Raw genomic sequence first — 17168 nt, forward strand, 5'->3', positions numbered from 1 at the left:
TATTTTCACTAGCCTACCTCCTTTAATATTAATTTTTCTTTTATTTTCCCTGCTCTCTAAAGAACAAATTTGTAAGACATATGAAATAATTTATTGAAAGCTGAATGCAAATTCCCTGGGAAAAAGTAGTGCCACGGGGCTGACAAATTTGATCTAATTGAAACATTGAATTTATTTCAGTCTAGCTGTTTTTCTCTACCCAATGTCCCATCTAAATTAGGTAATATTTGATACCCAGTCAGTTGCACATTTAAAACCAGGAAGCATAAGCTTGAAACACTGGTCTCATAATCTACTGATTTACTGAGGAAGCTCATATTGCGAAACGCGTTGAAATAACATATGAGAGCAGAATGAATGCCATGTGGGTCCCTTTATTGTTTTTGTTGGGGAAGTAAATTGTGATTTCATAAATACATTCATATACAGTGAATATTCTTGAGGATAGGTTAAATTGTGAGATTTACATAAATCACCAATCTTTACATTAATAGCACACATGCATATACAAGCATTCAAAAAATCATGACAAATATATTTTTCCAAACAATGTTGTGCCTTTAATTTGCTTTGATAAAGATACAAACTACAAAATCAAGTAAAAAGTCACATTTAGAGCAATTTACAAGTTTTCAGTTCTTCTTTCCAATTTTGTCTATGAACACAAATAATTGCGTCAACAAATAATTCTGTATCAAGCACAATTCATTAAATCCTTTACCATCATTTATTATTGGCACAGGAGCACATTTAAAATATTTATGGATATTATTTTTTTAATTTACCCATCTTAGCTTTGCTCAAAAAATAAGGGCACAAATAAAAAAAAAGTAACTGCATTGTTTTTAAATATTTCACTTTGTTCTGCTTTGCAATGCATAATGCACTGGGATTTATAATTTTCTGTAAAAATAATCATATTACACAAAATAATATTGAATATACTCTAAATTTAATATATAATAAATATTGTCTATATATTTAATTATTTAGGGTTTTCTGCAGTTAGCTGAAGCTGGTACTTCATATGCATAAGGAAAAGTTCAACTAAACAAAGGCCAGCAAGACAAATTATTTATTTGCTGCTGACCTATGTGACACCAAAAGGGCAAAGTAAGTTCTATCATTTAGAGTGTAGAAACATAAAATGAAAATATTCAATCATTTTAAATGATTTTCATGCAATGACACCAAAAAAAATCATATCAATTTCTATTGAAAAATATATGCATAGAAGTATTTCAAATTACCAAATGCAAATATTTTTTTCCATAGCATTATTAAAAAAGAAAAATAATACTATGCCCAGTCATTTGATTGTCTATTCATATAAATATTATCATTTTCAGCTATCCATGGCTATTAAGTGTTATGACACTTATAAACACATTCAATGAAATGTTTTATTTGCATAAATAACTTTTTTTGTTTGTATACAATATTAAATAGAAGCACCAATATTTTCCATGAAGGAAAATATTCCATAATATAGTTTCACATTTTAATTACAATAAAAAATAAAAGCAAGAACATTTCATTGCCATCGAGAAGTAGAAAACATAAAGCTGTGTTCATACACAGGTGGAAGCTTTACTATTGCACCAGTTTATTAAGATGTTCAAGTATGTTTGATGCTGCATTTTTCAGAAATCAATCACAGCAAAACAACGATTCACAGTAGTTTAAATACTTCTCAAATGGTGCAATAGGTAAGTTATCATCTGTATACAATATAAGTTACTATGAAGTAAGACAAACATTTCCACCATAGACAGAATATAATGATGGCTTATCAAAGATATTAATCATGCAGCTTTAAACATTTCTTTCATGCAATACACCTGATACAGTGAACAGGGAAAAAAGAGGGTTCATGGCATGAATAATATATTGTGATTCAAAGTATTAATTTTGCAACAAAAAATTGTAATTAAAAAAAATGTAATTAAAAAGGGATAAAGCTCTTACTGTTCAGTAGATTGTATTAAATATATATATGTAATAGTTGTCATGTTTTCCATAAAATCCACATTGATATAGAAAATAATATGCAACGTGAAATGCTACAATTTCTCTTCTATTTATTAACCTGTAATTTTTTATTTTTTTATACATTGTTACCACCGCATAAAAATATTTAAAAAATATAATCTTAAATTTATATTATTTATTTTTATCCTTGTGCACTTTATAGTCAATAATTTAGCAATTGAAGGAACTCTTGCTGGTCTGAATGGGGAACTGGGGGTGTCCTTATATATTGTTGAGAAAAGCAAGTTATTTTTTCATATAATTTATTATTATGTTCAGATATGCTGCATGAAAATAAACATTTAACATTCCGAAAAAAACTACAAGTTTTAGGATGCTGGCTTTTGACACAAAATATAGTTTTGGCATACAACGAGGTAAATGCTGGCGTGCATTTGAACAGTAAATCTTCATTTGTTTCTAATTGCTAAGTTAAAAAATGTTAATTATTAGAGGCTGGGATTGGGAGAAGGCTTAAAGTCAGGGTTGAAAGATTCAGATTTAGGTTAAGCGTACAGTTAAAAATAAAGTTTTAGGAAGAGGTTAAGTGGTAGGTATTAGGGATAAATGTTAAATCAAGAGTTAATTCAAGTGTTAGGAGAAGGTTACATGTTTAAAATTAATTATAATGATTGGGTAAAAGTGTACTTGAACTCAAAATTAGCTAATTAGTTTACTTTGTTGTTTGTCTCTTTAAATCAAAACTTACATTTTGCTTTCAAAATTTGGGATCAGGTAAAGTTTTACTGCAAAAAGGGTCAGGCAATATCTTTTCTGCAATAAGAATTCCTATCTGCCTGATTGCTGTCCTCTTCTATCAAAGAAAGCTGGGATACTCGGTAGAACCAGGCTTCCTCTGCAAGGTCCGAATAATCATTGGCCCCCCATCCCAGGAACTATGTCATCCCAGCGTGGCCAATCAGGATGAAAGAGGTAGGAAACCAGAAGGAGAAAAAGGAAGAAGATTGTGATGCCCACAATGGAATGGGTACAGGAAAGTGCAAATAAATAGTTGTTATCTGACAGGTAAGGTTTTTTTTTTTTTTTGCAGAAAGGATGTGGCCTGTCTCTTCTGCAATAAAAAAAAACCTGCCTGGCCGTAATTGTTTAAATTATGGGCCATTTCCGCCACCGAGTCCCATTGGTGAGATATCGGAACTTCCTACTTGTAGACTTGAAGCCCCAGAAATTTGGGACTTTTCACTTCTAAAAAAACATTAAAAAAGACTGTTGAGCAAGGTGAACTCTCAAAATGATCACCCAGTAAATGTGATAAAATTAATTTTGCTAGGAAAACCCAATCACATGCAAAGAATTGTAAAAAACACAAAAAAACATGATTTCTTTTTGCACATAATTGGATAGCTGAAGTCAATATATATATTGACTATATATATATATATTTATATCTATCATACTGTATCAGCCCAAAGTAGGATGGGGTTAAGAAAATAAACATTTACATCAGTGTTCCTTGAGCAACAAGCAATTTGTGGCTCTGAAGTCAATTTAAGTGACTCCAATGATCTTTTGTCTATCTGTAATTAAAGCAGGGGTTGCCTGAAGACCAGAAAGTTAATTCAATGGTTCCTCCATGTTAAAAAGGTTGAGAAACACTGATATAAGAAAGAGCAAAGGTATAAGTCAGTTTTTTAGATTGTTGATTAAATATTTGTAATAGCAAAACAATACATTTTATTTATTGCAAATTAATTTTGCATGGATTTTAAATATGTGCTGTACCTGGCACACACAACACATTTCTTCATTACTCTCCATCACTTTGCATGGTTCCCGGGAATCGATGAAGATGCACTGTGCAAACTGGTCACTCTACAGTGCTTTAGACCAGTGGTAGTCAACCTTTTCGGAGTCGTGCCTCACTCAAAGGGAAGAAAACGCCCACCCTTCTATCGCAGGTGTAAGCCTGCGTCCAGAGACCCAACCAGCCCACCGCCCTGAGCCTACAATCCGTATGGAAGACATGATCCGTGGGCCCGGCCGGTATGCCCCCCCTCCAGTGGGGTCCTTCTCCTGACTCCTGGGGGGGTGAATCGGCCAGAGCTGCGGACCACTAAACTTTCCTTGCGGACGACCGGTTGGTGCCTGCTGCTCTAGACCCTACCCATGTAATTGCACTATTTAGGACCACCATCATGGAGTACCTATGTAACAGGACACAATCAAGATAGTGATCAAGTCCAGTAAGTTTGCCTGGTATTGGGCCCAGAAATTTCTGATGACAGTACTGGCGATCTGGTGCAGTCAAACAAGTGAGACATCCAGAAAGTATTATTTACCAGCAGTGTTTTTTTGCAGGTTGCTGCAAGATCAATTTATGAGGTTATGTTAAAATGTCATTGTACTATTATGTCTAACTAGAAGCAATGTGATGAACACACTTGAATTATATTAGCATTGAAATGAATTACAAACATGTCCAAATTTCATGATCTAAAAAATTAATTTAATAAACTTTAAGTTTAATTTAGTCCATTTTTTCCATAGTTCCATAGTATTATATATATCTATATATAATATCTTATATATATATATATATATATCATCCTAGAATATAGCACCATGTATATTACAGTTTAAAAATAACTAAGCTGATCTAAGGGGTCAGTTTTACTTTTGATGCTTAATTAGTTAAAGTAGAATTAAAAAATAAATAAATAAAAAATGAATGTAAAAAAAAAATGAAAACAAATTGCTGTAGAAGTTTTCTTTGTGAATTATGGATACACCACATCATTATCAAGATACCAATGATTCTTAACACACAGTTTCACAAAAGGAGAATTTTGCAATCAAATAAACTTGCCTTAGCATCACATTGTGCTTATAAAAATGTACTTCTGGCTAATATTTTAAAACAAAATAATTAAAATGCAAAATTATTCAGCTAAGTTATCATGCCCACGTGGTTGTTACAGTTTGTGTCATATTACAGTTTTACATAAATTTAAAAAAATATTGTGAACAAATAGTATGTTTATTAAGTTATAATTTATGCCAAGATTAAATACAGTTTAAAAATAGTTATTTGTTTTTTTTAGGGAGTCTCTTGTTATTATATTCCTGATGGTATGAATATGAGCAGCCAAGGGTGTTTTTGTTTTTTATTTTTATTAATACCCCGGAATGCAAGTTGGAGAAAGATGACAAAAATGGACAACCACATCAATGGAAACTGAGGTAAAGTCAACAAAGCAATGCAAATGCATTGTGGGTGAATTTAAAATCTGTAGGTCATCCCGATTCTTCATAGCATACAACTCAACAAACATGGTTTTAGTAGAAATGGTATAGAATCCAAGATTTGGAAGTGCATGGTTACATCAAGCCCTGTCCGTTGATGAGTCTCCTTGTGGGTCTTTGATTTAAAATCTACTACCAAAAAAATAAAAATGTATCACAGGAGCATGATAATTAGGCAAGCAAACAGTAAAACACATTGAGCTTCTTGGACGATTGAACAAAAATTTCAGTAGCAAATTGTTAACATTTTGGATGGTAATCTAATTCATAAGCCGCTTAAAAAAAAACGATTTAATCAACGTACATTCATTGATGTCCCTGATATTTACCTATACAACATAACTATTTTCTATTTAATATATATAACAATAAGACTGAGTTATAACAGCAAATGCTTACACTGGCATGCTGTATTCACATCAAATACCCAACCCGGTTCAGAAAAATTTGTGTAAAATCAAACTTTTTCTTTTATTTTTGAATAGAGTAGGAAAGTTTGAATCTCAGTATCAGAATCCCAGGGTTAATATAGGCAGGTTTATACTGCTCTCTGTGTCTACTCTTGGAGAGATTTACCCTCTCAGTGCACTGAGACTAAAATTGAGGCGAAATACAAAATTTTGTAACGGAACAAGTATAGAAAAGAACAAGGAGACGCTTGTTTAAGAGGGGATTTCCTTTAAATTTACTTTAGAGAAATATCTTCTCACTGTTGTATCCCAGGGATGGGTAGTAAATGGGAATCTACCTAATTGGACACAAAAAAGGTCTTATAATTGAACACCCCAAACTCTTGATGAGTATTCAAAGCCCACCCTTAAGTACGGCATCAACCCTGTTCACAAGCAGGGTCTTACATTTTCCCAAACTCTTCAAAATTAAAAAAAAAGTTTTGACTTTACATTGTTAAGTCAAACATTGACAGTATGTGTTTTTACATTCAATAGGTCATCCATGTATTTTTGGCAGTTAATATTTACCCTACAATACTGTGTTATGATAACAGGACCAATTAATTTTTTTTCTTAATTGCAGACATATCTTTATTCATAACCCTCAAACAGTTGGCAAATTGTTCCACCTAAGTTTCAAAATATTTTCAATTATTTTAGGCAAGGCAGCCATGAAATCCCAAGGAGGTAAGCACATTTTGGGCGGTGTTTATTTCAATGGTGCAAAGGTCCACTTCTCCCACTATCATTTCAAAAAGAAACCTTGTATAAATTCCACACTCAATGAACTTCAAATAGGAGGGATAAGCCATGGTGGTGTAGCATGTTATTTATGAATCAAATCATGCAGGAATTAAATGAAAAATCATACATATTGAGAAAGATTACACTGTACTCAAAAAAAAATAAATATAATCTACCAGTTAAAACCCTTGAAAGTCTAACTACCATTTAGATGGAAATGCCAATCAAACAGTCTCTGCAATTTGCGTTTAATTTGTAACAAAAATATTCACAGAGAAGATGCAATAGAAGAACAACAATAAACCTGAAGCACTTAGGGCTCTATTTATAAATCAGGAAATCAGACATTCTCTCAAACATTCCATGGAGGAGAATATTCCAGTTTGTGTTTAAATGGCAGTAATGGATTCTTGACCAGGTAATGTTTGAGAAATGTCAGATTTCGTGCTTTTATAAATAGAGCCCTAAATGTTAAATGCTTGAATCCCTTGTTTTTTTTTTTATTTTGGAATAATAAGGCCATATTGGAGTAGCTTGTGGCTAAAAGCACATATTTTTGACATTACAAGGTGTGTAAAGAAGTCAATGCAATTCTCTGTAATAAGCTGGTATCTTCCAACATTGACCACCAAGGATGAGTTGTGTTGTAGAGATCTTTAGGGTGCCAAAAACACATGTGGGCAATGAATTTTGCCTAAATTGTATGACTTTATTCCAGCAAACCTGGAATTGTTCTGCTCAAGGTTTAATAAAATTGCCAAATAATAGAAAATGGTTGCAAGAAATCCATTCCAGGTTTGCTAGATCTTTCACCTCCTCCAATGATAGTCCATCTTCTCCAGAAAGAGCTTTAAAATTCAGGCCCAAGTATATTATACAATTTATATGAATTGAATCAATATTAGCCATTGACAAGAGAACTTGCCATGTGAACTGATGCACTTGACATTGTCAGTCCAGGTAGTGGGAGGGAATTAAAAATGCAGGAATTGGATGATAGTGGCCCTCAAAATGATCTTGTGTTGGGCTTCACAACAAATCACCCACTAGGCAAAAACAATTTAAAAAGCTATTAGGATAAAGTTGTCATATGTAGTTTCTAACATGTACTTTTATAGTTGTGCTTTGTTTCTTTAACCTCTTTTTACAATTCTGCTACTGGTTGCTGTTATTATGTGGCCCTAGATTCTGATAAACTTGGGAAAGATACTGGTAGAGGTACTTCATGTCAGAACACATATAAATATACAATATGCAAAAAATGTGTGTCTCAATCACTCTCTGGCCAATAAAAAAAATATTTTGGATAGAGATTGCTTTTAGACATCTTTGACTGTTCTTTAGATTAATAGATATGTTTATTTGCCCATGTTTGTATTTCTTCAGTTTAATATATTTGATTTGTTTTGATTAGGTTACATTTTTTGATTCTTCCTTTTACAGAAAATTATTTGACAAAACTATTGATGAAGGTTAAATACTGATGTCTCTTGCCGGACATGGACCTACAGGTCTAACATTTGGTGTATACTTCTATATTTTATATTTGCATCATGTTACATCAATATCACCATTTTCATGTTTTACCCTAAAGATCAGCATTAATTAAGTGATTCATTCTTATTGGTGTTCAAAAAAAATGTAGATGGTCTCTATAGCCAATAATGTATTTATTGTTTTTTGGCTTGTTTATTCTTTTTTCTTTGACCTAAAGTTTGCAGGGCACCATGTGATGGGAGTTGGAAAAGCATGTCTCTCATAATATTGCAACCATTTCATATTTTGGAACATTCTTCATATGATATTGGATTTCAGCAAGATCTCTTATCGGATGACGGCACTGAGTATGTTGTTCCCAAAGAATCTTACAAATAACATAATTTTTTTTTTTTCTAAAATATTTTTCACCCCATGTTGATTCTGATCTCATTAATGGTTCAAACCTGACACCAAAAATAAGACTAGCTTGACTGACTGGCCTTTGGATACTAAACGGGAGAATGCATGCTATAAATTTTGGTTCCCTATGTAAACATTAGCATAAACCAAAGGTGGATATATGAATGCCAACTTAAAGAGTGAGGCCATCAAACCTATGAACCAGCAGAATTTGTAGAAGGTCGGAAACATTGGTAAAAAAAAGGTTTATAAGACAAGCTGGTTCCCAGGTATTATTTTTAATAAAGCTGAACTCCAGGCAAACGGCATAAAACACAATTATGTTACATATATGGGAATAATTTGTATTTCTCTCCATCCAATCTTGAAATTTACAAAGCTCAGTCCTGTCTGGCAGGACAAGAGACCTGAATTGTTTATTCTGGTAATAAGTAACATTTATAGTTTGACCACCCCTTTCCTAGCTGAATAGGGAATTGGTCTCTCGTCCAATAAACACTAAAGCATTGAACATGAGATACAGTCCTTGTGCTACTTCTTCCTCTCCCAAAATCAGCTCTGCTGTACAGAGGATTGCAGGAATTTATTAGCAGTTTAAATTTAGGTTAAACTGCAATACATTAAGTAATGTAATAATAAATAAAAAGCCATATTACATACATGCTGCTTAGCTTAACATGCTGCTTAGTTCCATAGCTGCTTGGAGTTCAGTTTTAAGTGCCTTGGCTATCTGGCTCCTGGATTTTGCACAGCCCTGGCACAACATAGGCTAACACATTCCTTGAACCAGCCAAAAAACATGATATCGAATGACCCATAGTTTCTTTAAGAAGTAATAGAGAAAGCCAGAGTAGCGTTCCTAAGTTTATTTCAGTAAGTTACAGTGAATCCCAATAAATAAAGCACACAGTACTGTAAAGCTTGTAGGACATTCAGCAATTCCTTAAAGTATAAGTCCACAAAAAAGAACCATTACAACGTCAATGGCAGTCTAAGGAGGCGTCCTCCCCCACACAGTGATACTGACGCTACAAGGCAGCTTGTGTTAAAAATAAAAGATATGTAAGACGTTTTCTGACCTGGTGTAGTCATCCTCCACAAGCATGTGCTTTGGGATAGGAGAATATCTTCCTGGAGAGATTGGCGCCAGAGGACTCTTGTATTCCAGCGTGCCATTGTTAGCGCTGCTGAGGATGTGACTTTCCAGAGGTGGAGAATATGCTGGTGATAAAGGAACGGTATGTTATCCTGCGGCTCACATTAAAAGTTGACCCAATATCAAATATATATTTTACAAGCACAAGCAGGAAAAGTGTGACACTTCCAGGTATCAAATATAAAATGTCAAGCTTTTGGAGAAATTATACTGTTCCTACTGTGATACAAAAATGTTGTATGTCATTATTGATTTATATAGTATTTACTTATAAAGTTGAAAAGTTACTCATAAAGTTACTCATAAAGTTGAAAACATCTCATTGCAAGACATTTCCCTTACTTACCTGTGATCTTTCTCAAGTTGGAGAAGCTAAAGGGTTCATTAGTGATGATAAAAATGTACTGCAGCTGGGAAAGTTTTTTAGGTTTCATCTCTACTTTATCCCATACTTTTTGCATTTATCCAATCATAAGTGTTCAGCACTTCCCCTAACCAAAGTGTAAAAAGTGGGCAAGCCATGAATACCTTTGGAGAAAACAATATGCTAAAATAGTTTGTAGGACGAATCAAGTCAATGTTGGTCCCAATGGTATACCACATCACTACTGCCACAACCCCATTGCAAATACCCAAAGAAGACCAATATTGTCTTTCTCTGGTCTGGTGTGCTCTGCTTCCCATGAACTTTGTGTACATAGGGTGATCGCAGGAAAATACGCTATCGTGTATTTCTCATTTATTTTTCCCTATAGTCAGTTGGTAATATTTATGGATGTGTAAAGTTATGATCTTTTGATCTTCACAATATGCTGTCTCCCTCTTTCTTGATAAAGCAGGCGTGTCTATGAACAGGATGTGATGAGCAGTAGGCTGATTTTTCCAGCGTTCACCCATAGACTGTAACATATCTATTGATGTTTTGTCCTACATAATTTGAAAGCTAGCAGCCTTTTAACTTTATATATTTGTGTTGATGTATATAGTAATAAGTTAAAAATATAGCTATATATATAAATCTATATATATATAAAACTATATATATATATATATATATATATATATATATGCATTCCTATACAAGTCTATGTAAAACCCATTTGAAGTGGGTCATATGCACCTATTATAAAATTCTAAATGATCTAAGAAGTGTTTCAAACTGATGACATCAAACCAAAGTCTTTTGGCACGAGCTAAAGAAATATAATGATTCTGTGGATTATACTCGCCAGGTTGTTGAGCCTCCAGCTTTGAGTATACATATAAGGACTTTAGACTTTCATTGACTTTCTCCATTTGCATACTTATTTTGGGTTAGTGTTCAAGTCAGTCATCCTAATAGATAGTCAACTACCATTTTCAGCAATGGTAGAATTCATATTTCTCTGGATATGGCACGGGCTATCTCAGCATGGGCTCACAAGGTCTCAGCATGGGCCATTTTAGAAGTTTTGTTTTATTATTTATTTTATTGTTACTTTTCCGTTTAATAGCTTATGAAGATAACAAAATAATAAATAAATATTTTATTTCATGGGGTTTAGTGGTATAACTTAGGACTGCAGAAGGCCGATAGAGTTGTGTGGTCACAAAAGCTGTGGTTGTGAAGCCATTACTGCAAAACTGGCCTACAACAAAAATTCACTGAATCTGTGTAATAGTTTAATAAAGATATTAAAAAAAGCAAAATATATTTTGGAGTCTAAACAGGAGGTACAAGGTGAAATGAGAACATCATCCCATGATATGGCTTGCAATAGAACAATACAAATAATATAAATTACTGTCTGTAGCAACTGAGCCATCTATTGATTAAAGGATAGCTCTCCTTGTATTTTAAATTTAGAATATAAATGACTGCAAAGACCTGAGGATATACAGCCTTACCGCTATAATTGGCATTTTCTTTCTAAGGTCTTTTTTTCACCAAACATTTAATAATTTGCAGCTTATAGGCCCCTGGATAAAAATCCATATGGTGCTGTGCCAAAAATGTCTGCCAATGTACTACAAGAATCTAATACTAAGCCACATTCTGGTATTTACTCATCTTACATAATATAATAATAATGAATACAGAGATTCATTATTAGGTGGCTTTTATAACTGCCTGGAACGTATTTTCAAGCCATCACATAAAATGGAGTACTTACAGTGAGTGATATCCGGAGGTCCATAAGGATCCGTCATATATATTGTTGTGGGTTTCCCCACTTTTATGTAAACTACATCTGACGTGTTCTTCAGAATCGCTACAGCTTCTTCATGTGTCACCTCTTCTAAACTATAATTATTAACCTTGAGAGAAAGAAATAAAGAGAAGAATGTATTTTAATATTATATAGCATCTCTGCATGTTCCTCCAACCAGCTGCTTCCAGCAAAGCGGCATCTTAACACGGACATCATTGACAAACGACTTTTCTTATGGTGGAAGTTCACAATTAATGGCAATCAATGAATTATTAATCTATGTAAATTATATTTCACTGGAACAATCATTTGACAGAAAAAAAAACATGGAATTGGTTGAATTTGCTTTTCACTAGGGCAATTATTTTTTGATCGAACAGCCCTTTTGTGAAATTGATTTCTCAAAGTGAAAACAAAAAGTTAACAAAAAGAATGCTAAGCAACTTGAACAGATTGTCCTCTCTTTGCTACCAGCAGCCAGACACAGTAATGGGGAGCAAAAGGAAGACAAGTATGGGATGGAAATGCCAATTATGCCTCAGGAATACCCCAAACCATTGTTTGTCTACCTTTTATACATGGGGAAAACCTTGAAATAACTTTCAGGTCTTGTGGAAGTTCTTTTTAATTTACTCCACAGCTCTCAGTACTTTAGTGTGGTTTTAAGTAGAAGGAATGCCTCCTATGTTGTTTGCTAGTAGGAAGAATGTCACCCTTACAGATAGCTTAAAAGATCATTGGTGTCAATTAAACTGACCTAAGAGACATAAATAGCTTATTGCTTAAGAAATCCCTTTATTCATTTTAATGTGTTACATAATTAAATTAGGTGATGTCATTTATCTGCTGCTTCCTGTTCTCTTTGCTGTAGAGGAAGCTGTACCTGATGACTTGCAGTGCAAGAATTCCCCTGCTTCTTAAGATTTGCCCCTTGCCTGCCGTATAGCTTTACCAGTTAAACAAATAAAATGCAACTGCCTAATGATACAGCACAACTCGGTGGGTTGAATTAACTTTTTAGCCAAGCTATGTTTGCCATTGGTCCAGTTCTCCGTATGTGGATTTCAAGAATCAATCCAATTGGAGTGCTCAAAACAGAAACATAGCATTTCCTACCACATAAAAATGTAAATATATGTCTGTTACATTTAATTAAAAAATTACAGATCTGTAACATATGTAACCCAGCTAAAAAAAGAAAGCTCTTTATTCATGTTATGGACATGCCAGAAGAAGCTAAGATCTTTTTAAGATCCCTTTGCTGGAGTCTCTGACAGCAGTGACAGCATGGAGAAGAATTCAAAACCCTGACCATGCCGGCTAAAAATGGAGGAATACATTGTGAACGTAAATGGTTATTAGGCCTCACATTTTGAAAAACTTTATGCGGTAATCACACTTACCATTAGCAATCTGTCCCCAACTTGTAGGCGCCCATCTTTTTGTGCTGCTCCACCTTCAATAATTTTGGTTACATAAATACTGTTGTCTCCTGGAATGTGCTGGTTTCCGACTCCTCCTGCGATGCTGAAACCCAAACCTGTAATGGGTTTAAAATATGATTGATTACAAAACTTTTATTATTATTATATTGTGAGCACCAAAGGATCATGCGGTAATTGTAGTATGTTACTTTTTTTTTTTTTTTTTGCGGTGCTCACTCATTAGCCAACCCTTTAGGCATTGTTACTTGTATTTTGTATTTTTATTTTGGAAATCAAACTTTACATTTACAATTCATGGGAAAATGTGGACACCTATTTAAATGACTTCGGTTTAGAAGGATGCATTAGCATACAAAGACATTTTAGACAACTGTTCTAGTCTATTCTTATGGAACCAGTTTGGAGAAGGAACTTTTTCTTTTCCAGCAGGAATTTGTTGCTGTGTATCAGCACAATAATCAGAGCATTTATGTGTGAAGTACATGACCTGTGAAGGGCTCCAACCGAACTCTTTAGAATAAATTGGAAAGACTGTGAGCCGGGTTAATATGCCCTCCTAACCTTTTGAATGAATAGACACCCTTAAAAATTGTGTGGAAGAGCAGAGGCTTTTATACTCAAAACGTTTATTGGGGAACTTTTGTTAATGTCTCACCTTTTAGAATGGGATGTTGACAAGCTTGTTTAATGTGATGGCCAGATGTCAAGAATCATTTGACTATATAGTGTATATACAGTATCATATAAAAGAAATATAAAACAATGGTTACATGAAATTGTTCCTAAACTATTGCAGTTTCCCTTTAATCCTTATAGAAACAGAATATTGCTAGTGACCTCAAAACACCATATTATCATTTTTTGGCAATCATTTTGGCTACTATGACATAGACCAGTTTGCTCATGTCCAGAATAGATGCACTGGCCTAACTTTGAACGATAGCTCTAGTAGAAAACCATTTATAAACATGAGCTATAGTAAAAAGCTGACTAAAGTAAATTAGTTGTTATCCAAATAATTTAGTAAGGGGTGCCATGATTGTCATTCAAGAGGGGGCCACACATAAAGTCATGTTTAAGCCTTAACACCAGTAGAAGAAGAAGGAAGAACAATAAAGTATATATAGAGTATATAAAGGACTGAAAACTCATATACCTTGGTAATGTTTTCAATTCCGTAAAATCTTTCACTTGCTGATTTTGCGCCCTTTTGTGGGCCTTTGTTTAGGCAAGTCTAGTAACAGGGTGACAATGCTCTGTCTACATCCTGTACTAAAGTACTTGTTCTATTCAGACAGGCTTATAATGAGGACTATAAGTGGCCATTTCAACACAAGCAATGGTAACACCATTGGGAATCTATCAGCCATAAAGCCATCATTGCACAGTAAATGAAGACAGGGAGTGACTGCAGAAAAGTTAAAGGTGATTAGAAGTAAAAAAAATCTAACAACAGATTTAAAAAACTATAAAAATTTAAAAAATAATAGTAGTATTTTTTTATACATAGTACTATGGCATACAAAAATACAATTCACTTAAGAGAGATTCCAACAGTACAATTCTTGGACAGTCAATGGATGTTTATTTGTTTTTGTATTTCTAGAAACAGTGGACCAAAAAACCCTGCTTTGCTAATATATGCAATATAAACACATAAGGTACACATAAGTAAAGAACATTTAGAAAACAAATTACCTTTTGGCCCTTTAAAAAGTTTAATCTCTACAACAGTTTCAAGGATGGGTCGTCTTCGGCGTACATATAGGCGAACAATGGAACCGGCTTCTTTTAGCGCTTCTACAGCTCTGCTGTGCGACACCTCTGAAACATCCACTTCATTCACTCGGAGAATGCAGTCATTGACCCTGAAAAACACATTCAAAAAAGTTTCTGGCAAATGAATCAGCAGATAGAAAAAAAAGTGTCCCTTCTTTTATTTCAGCACAATGCTCTGTCACATAACTTTAATAGAATATGAAAGCTAATCAAGAGTTCATTGTGGATGACATGCTGTAAACCGTAGAGTGAAGACAATATATAACATCACTGAGCATTGTCAGAGATAGATATGAATTTTCTTTATTTATAAAAATACAAATGCAGTACAATGAGTCATTAAATTTAGAGGGAGTCTGAAAAAAATGGATTTTGAGATACATATAGGAATGTGATCATCTTAAAGTGGCCTTGTCACTAATAAACCACAATTACAACTACTACACCAATACAACTACTATGTAAAACAGTGTTTCTCAACCTATTTACAATGGAGCAACCCTTTGTAACAACGTTTAGGTATTAAGGGAACCCTTGCTATAATGAGTATATCCACAGTTCACCATACATTAGTGTGATGGTAGTAGGAAACCTCCTAGGTTGCTGGCCATTGGGAAAAATGTCACCCTTACAAATAGCCAAAAAGATCATTGGTGTTACCTAAACTTGCCTAAGAGGCACAAACTGCTCATGGCTCAAGGAACCCCTAGCAACCTTTGGAAGAACCCTGGTTGAGAAACCTGGTGTAGAAGGATATGTTGAGTGCTTATTTGTCTGGTGGACCATGAGTCCTTTTTTTGTGGCCCTAGAAAGGTATAAGTGCCATTGCTATCTGATACTTCCAAGTGCATCTGTTAGCGAGTTCCCTATGGTGGTTCTTATATCGCCTAGTACATTTCTACGGTTCCAGAAATTATGGCTCTGGCCTCAATGCTTTCTAAGACAAAAAAGTCAGTCATCGAAGTTATAGAATAGCCAGAGATCCTAATGCACATATACATATCTGTATTAGTATAAGGCTTAAAGCAGAACTAAAAAAGCAGAGAAAATGAGTCTGTGAAACGCGTTGGCATAATCCTCTTTAGAAAGTTTTGACCATATAAACATTTTAAGGGGTTGTTTTGCTCTTTGGTTGTAAATATCAATGGATTTTTTAAAGTGTTTTTAAAACTTGGAACAACTTGTGAATATTTCATCACCTTGAACATATCAGGATGATTAGTTGTCGATTGATATATTTTAAAGTAAAATTTTTCCTTTTTGTCCTAGAATAGGAATAGAAAATACTCTAAATACTATGAATGAGGAGGATGTCAATATCTTTTTTTTAAAGATCTGGTGGCCACAATGGACACTGGGACACCTGCAAGTCATTTTGCACAATTTTAATGTAAAGGTCAAACCATGGACATATTATACAGAAAATGATGTATTATGAAATAAAGAGAAGTGACCTGAGTCAAGGCACTTTATCTCTGTAAATCCCCAGCACCAAGTAGACTCAATGTACTCATAACAGATTGCGTGTTTTATGGAGCCGCGATTCACTGCCAGAAAAACTCCACATAAAACAGAACATTAAAAACTGTATAACCATCAGAACGATCAAACATTTCTCTATCTGTTGTGAAGGACACGGAGGGTAGAGCAGATACTTAATAGTCTTTCACTAACGAAACCCTGTATAGGCAGCAAACCGAATGTTCCCACACCTCACATTGTTGCCCCTTTACTAAAGCAAGTTATCCCTTTTTATATTTTATATATTTATTTTTTATAATTTTACATGATCTTTGGGTAAACAATGTGACAAAATAATAGACAAATTGGTTGATTTACTAAAGGAATATTGGCTTATTGCTTTACAAAAATAAAATATCCCCTTTCAAGGAGTATTTCACTTAGCTTAGTAAATGAGATGAAGCACAGTTGACTTCAACCATCCAATCATGTACAAGGAAAAACTTTTTTTTTTTGGTTTCCTTGTATACGATTGGGTATATTTTATTTTTATTTTGTTTTTATTTATTTTTATCACATTGCTTGCAAAAGGATACATCACTTTGCTAAGTGAAAAGCTTAACCACCTGGCCGTTAAACCCGACCATGTTTGGGGTAAAAACACTTGCAAAAAGTGTTAAACCCGATCTTTTCTAACCAGGTGGTTAAAAATGTAAACAAACGTTATATTGCAATCCGATTGTCA

The 17168-nt window shown here is 34.0% G+C and overlaps 1 protein-coding gene across 1 annotated transcript in view; it reads right to left on the reverse strand.

Moving 5' to 3' along the window:
* DLG2 (discs large MAGUK scaffold protein 2) overlaps nt 1-17168 on the reverse strand; it is a 767759-nt gene that overhangs the window by 254352 nt on the left and 496239 nt on the right. The window contains exons 9-12 of the mRNA XM_072398627.1: nt 14882-15051; nt 13142-13278; nt 11700-11844; nt 9470-9611 (exon numbers count right to left, since the gene is read on the reverse strand). Of these exons, the coding sequence (XP_072254728.1) occupies nt 9470-9611; nt 11700-11844; nt 13142-13278; nt 14882-15051 (594 nt within the window). The remainder of the gene's footprint in view (nt 1-9469; nt 9612-11699; nt 11845-13141; nt 13279-14881; nt 15052-17168) is intronic.

The sequence above is a fragment of the Pyxicephalus adspersus genome, chromosome 1 (genome assembly GCF_032062135.1).
Source record: "Pyxicephalus adspersus chromosome 1, UCB_Pads_2.0, whole genome shotgun sequence".
Taxonomy (NCBI): Eukaryota; Metazoa; Chordata; class Amphibia; order Anura; family Pyxicephalidae; genus Pyxicephalus; species Pyxicephalus adspersus.